This window comes from Austrofundulus limnaeus, unplaced genomic scaffold, assembly GCF_001266775.1.
Source record: "Austrofundulus limnaeus strain Quisiro unplaced genomic scaffold, Austrofundulus_limnaeus-1.0 Scaffold9, whole genome shotgun sequence".
NCBI lineage: Eukaryota > Metazoa > Chordata > Actinopteri > Cyprinodontiformes > Rivulidae > Austrofundulus > Austrofundulus limnaeus.
The window spans coordinates 3,977,522-3,979,324 of NW_013952411.1; the positions used below are offsets into that span (position 1 = coordinate 3,977,522).

A 1,803-nucleotide genomic window follows, 5' to 3' on the forward strand; every position below is an offset into this window, starting at 1 on the left:
ATATATATATGCACACACTAAAAAAAGTCTTTTGCATTCTTTAATTTGAATTTTGATTTAGATGAATTAAAAATCCATTCTTGTCAATTGCACAAATGTTACGGTAATGTAAAGCAGAGATCTTCAGCCCTTTTCATCTTTTCCTGCATGTTTCAGCAGTAAAATTCTCTTTTACCTTTGAGGATATTTCTGTATTATTGATTTCACATTTAGTTAGTCGTACACTTGTACCATAACTTTGTTTAAAATGCTAACACCAGTTAAAAGAAGACATGTTAAAACACTGTTTCTATGCAGGAAATGCCATGTAGAGCTCAGTTATTGTTTGTTAGCTACACTCAGCCATAGCAATGAGATGAGGTACGCGGCGTTTCTTGTTTAGCTGAAGCTAAACATGAAACATTGACGTCATTTATAACTGGCCCTTTGAGGGCCACCATAACACTCATGTGGCCCTCAGTGAAAATGAGTTTGACACCCCTGATTTAAATGGTGGCTCCATTTCAGACCATCATCATGTATGAACTAAACATTGCCATTTGTCATCAAAAAATATTTGAATGATCAAAGAAAAAAAGATCTGTGCTCAAAAATAATAAAGAGATAATAATGGCAAACAACAAGTAAAGACTGATTCTAACCATGACTGCTGCAGTTATTAATAATTAAACAAGGAACTCAAACATTATTAGTTTATAGTTTTATTTGAATAATTATTTTGTGGTTCTATTACAGTTTTGTGTTTGGGATCTCTCTTTGAAAGTAAAAAAAGTACTTTTTATTTTTAAGGTGTTCCTGATACAAATTAGTAAAATAAAACCTTACTCTCAAACAGACATATGACTTGTGTTAACAAATGAGGATGTATTTATAACAGTGGTGGACATGATATAATCCTAAACAAAGTTTTTCTGGAACAATGTGAYCTCGACCAACCATAACATTTGTAAAACGTCCATTTCATTTGTCATTTCTGACCTCTACAGTCTCAAACAGCCCTTCAAAATTGATTTAGCACATGTCTTTTCATCTCTTCAAGTTGTAGCTGTCAGGCACATTGTGTCCAAAAYCAATTTTCTACCACAGTCATTGTAGTGAAGTTGGAAGCTGGGGTTCAATAATCGACTGGCGGCAACGTCACCATTTTGGTGAACTCTTCATAGTCGATTATTCCGTTGGACCTGATGTTTGCTTCCTTGAAGAGGTCATCCACTGSAGAGAGAGAGAGAAGACGGTACACAGCTTCATGAGTGGACTTCATAAAAAAGAAGCTCAAGGAGCCATTTTTCTGACATGATTGCTCAAAACTGAGTAAACAACACGGGTCGGTGTTCAGCTTTTTTTTCTTTTTCACTGTTTGATTTTCATGTTTTGTTCTGACAGTTCTGAGCCTTAAAATAAAACTTGTTGATTATTTGATGCTACATTAATCTGTTTAAAATGTGTCCAAATCCAGATATTTTTAATGTAATGCTCTGATAATGTGAAACTTTTTTACTGCGAAAGTTTGAACTTTGTATTTATTAGTATTTAGTATTATTGAACTTTGATGCCGATGTTAACTCACTTTGTAAGAAGGCTCATTAGAGGATGAWTTTTTATCGGAAGCTCTGTGGTTTTAATGTCAATTCTACTTTTATGAGAATGTTTTATTCGTGTTTTATTGTCTCTTTTAACCTTTACTTTTATCTGTTGGTATGGCATTTTAACCTGTAAGAACAAAAACAAACTCTTGGGGATTGTCAAGATGTGCAGCAGAATTGCTGGAATTGATCTGCAAAATCTCACTGACCTACACAAGGT

General features: G+C 34.0%; 1 protein-coding gene across 1 annotated transcript in view; it reads right to left on the minus strand.

Moving 5' to 3' along the window:
- Nucleotides 1-725: 725 nt before the first annotated feature.
- calml4a (calmodulin-like 4a) overlaps nt 726-1,803 on the minus strand; it is a 10,265-nt gene continuing 9,187 nt past the window's right edge. Inside the window, exon 5 of the mRNA XM_014001569.1 lies at nt 726-1,212. Coding sequence (XP_013857023.1) covers nt 1,115-1,212 — 98 coding nt within the window. The 3' untranslated portion in view covers nt 726-1,114. The remainder of the gene's footprint in view (nt 1,213-1,803) is intronic.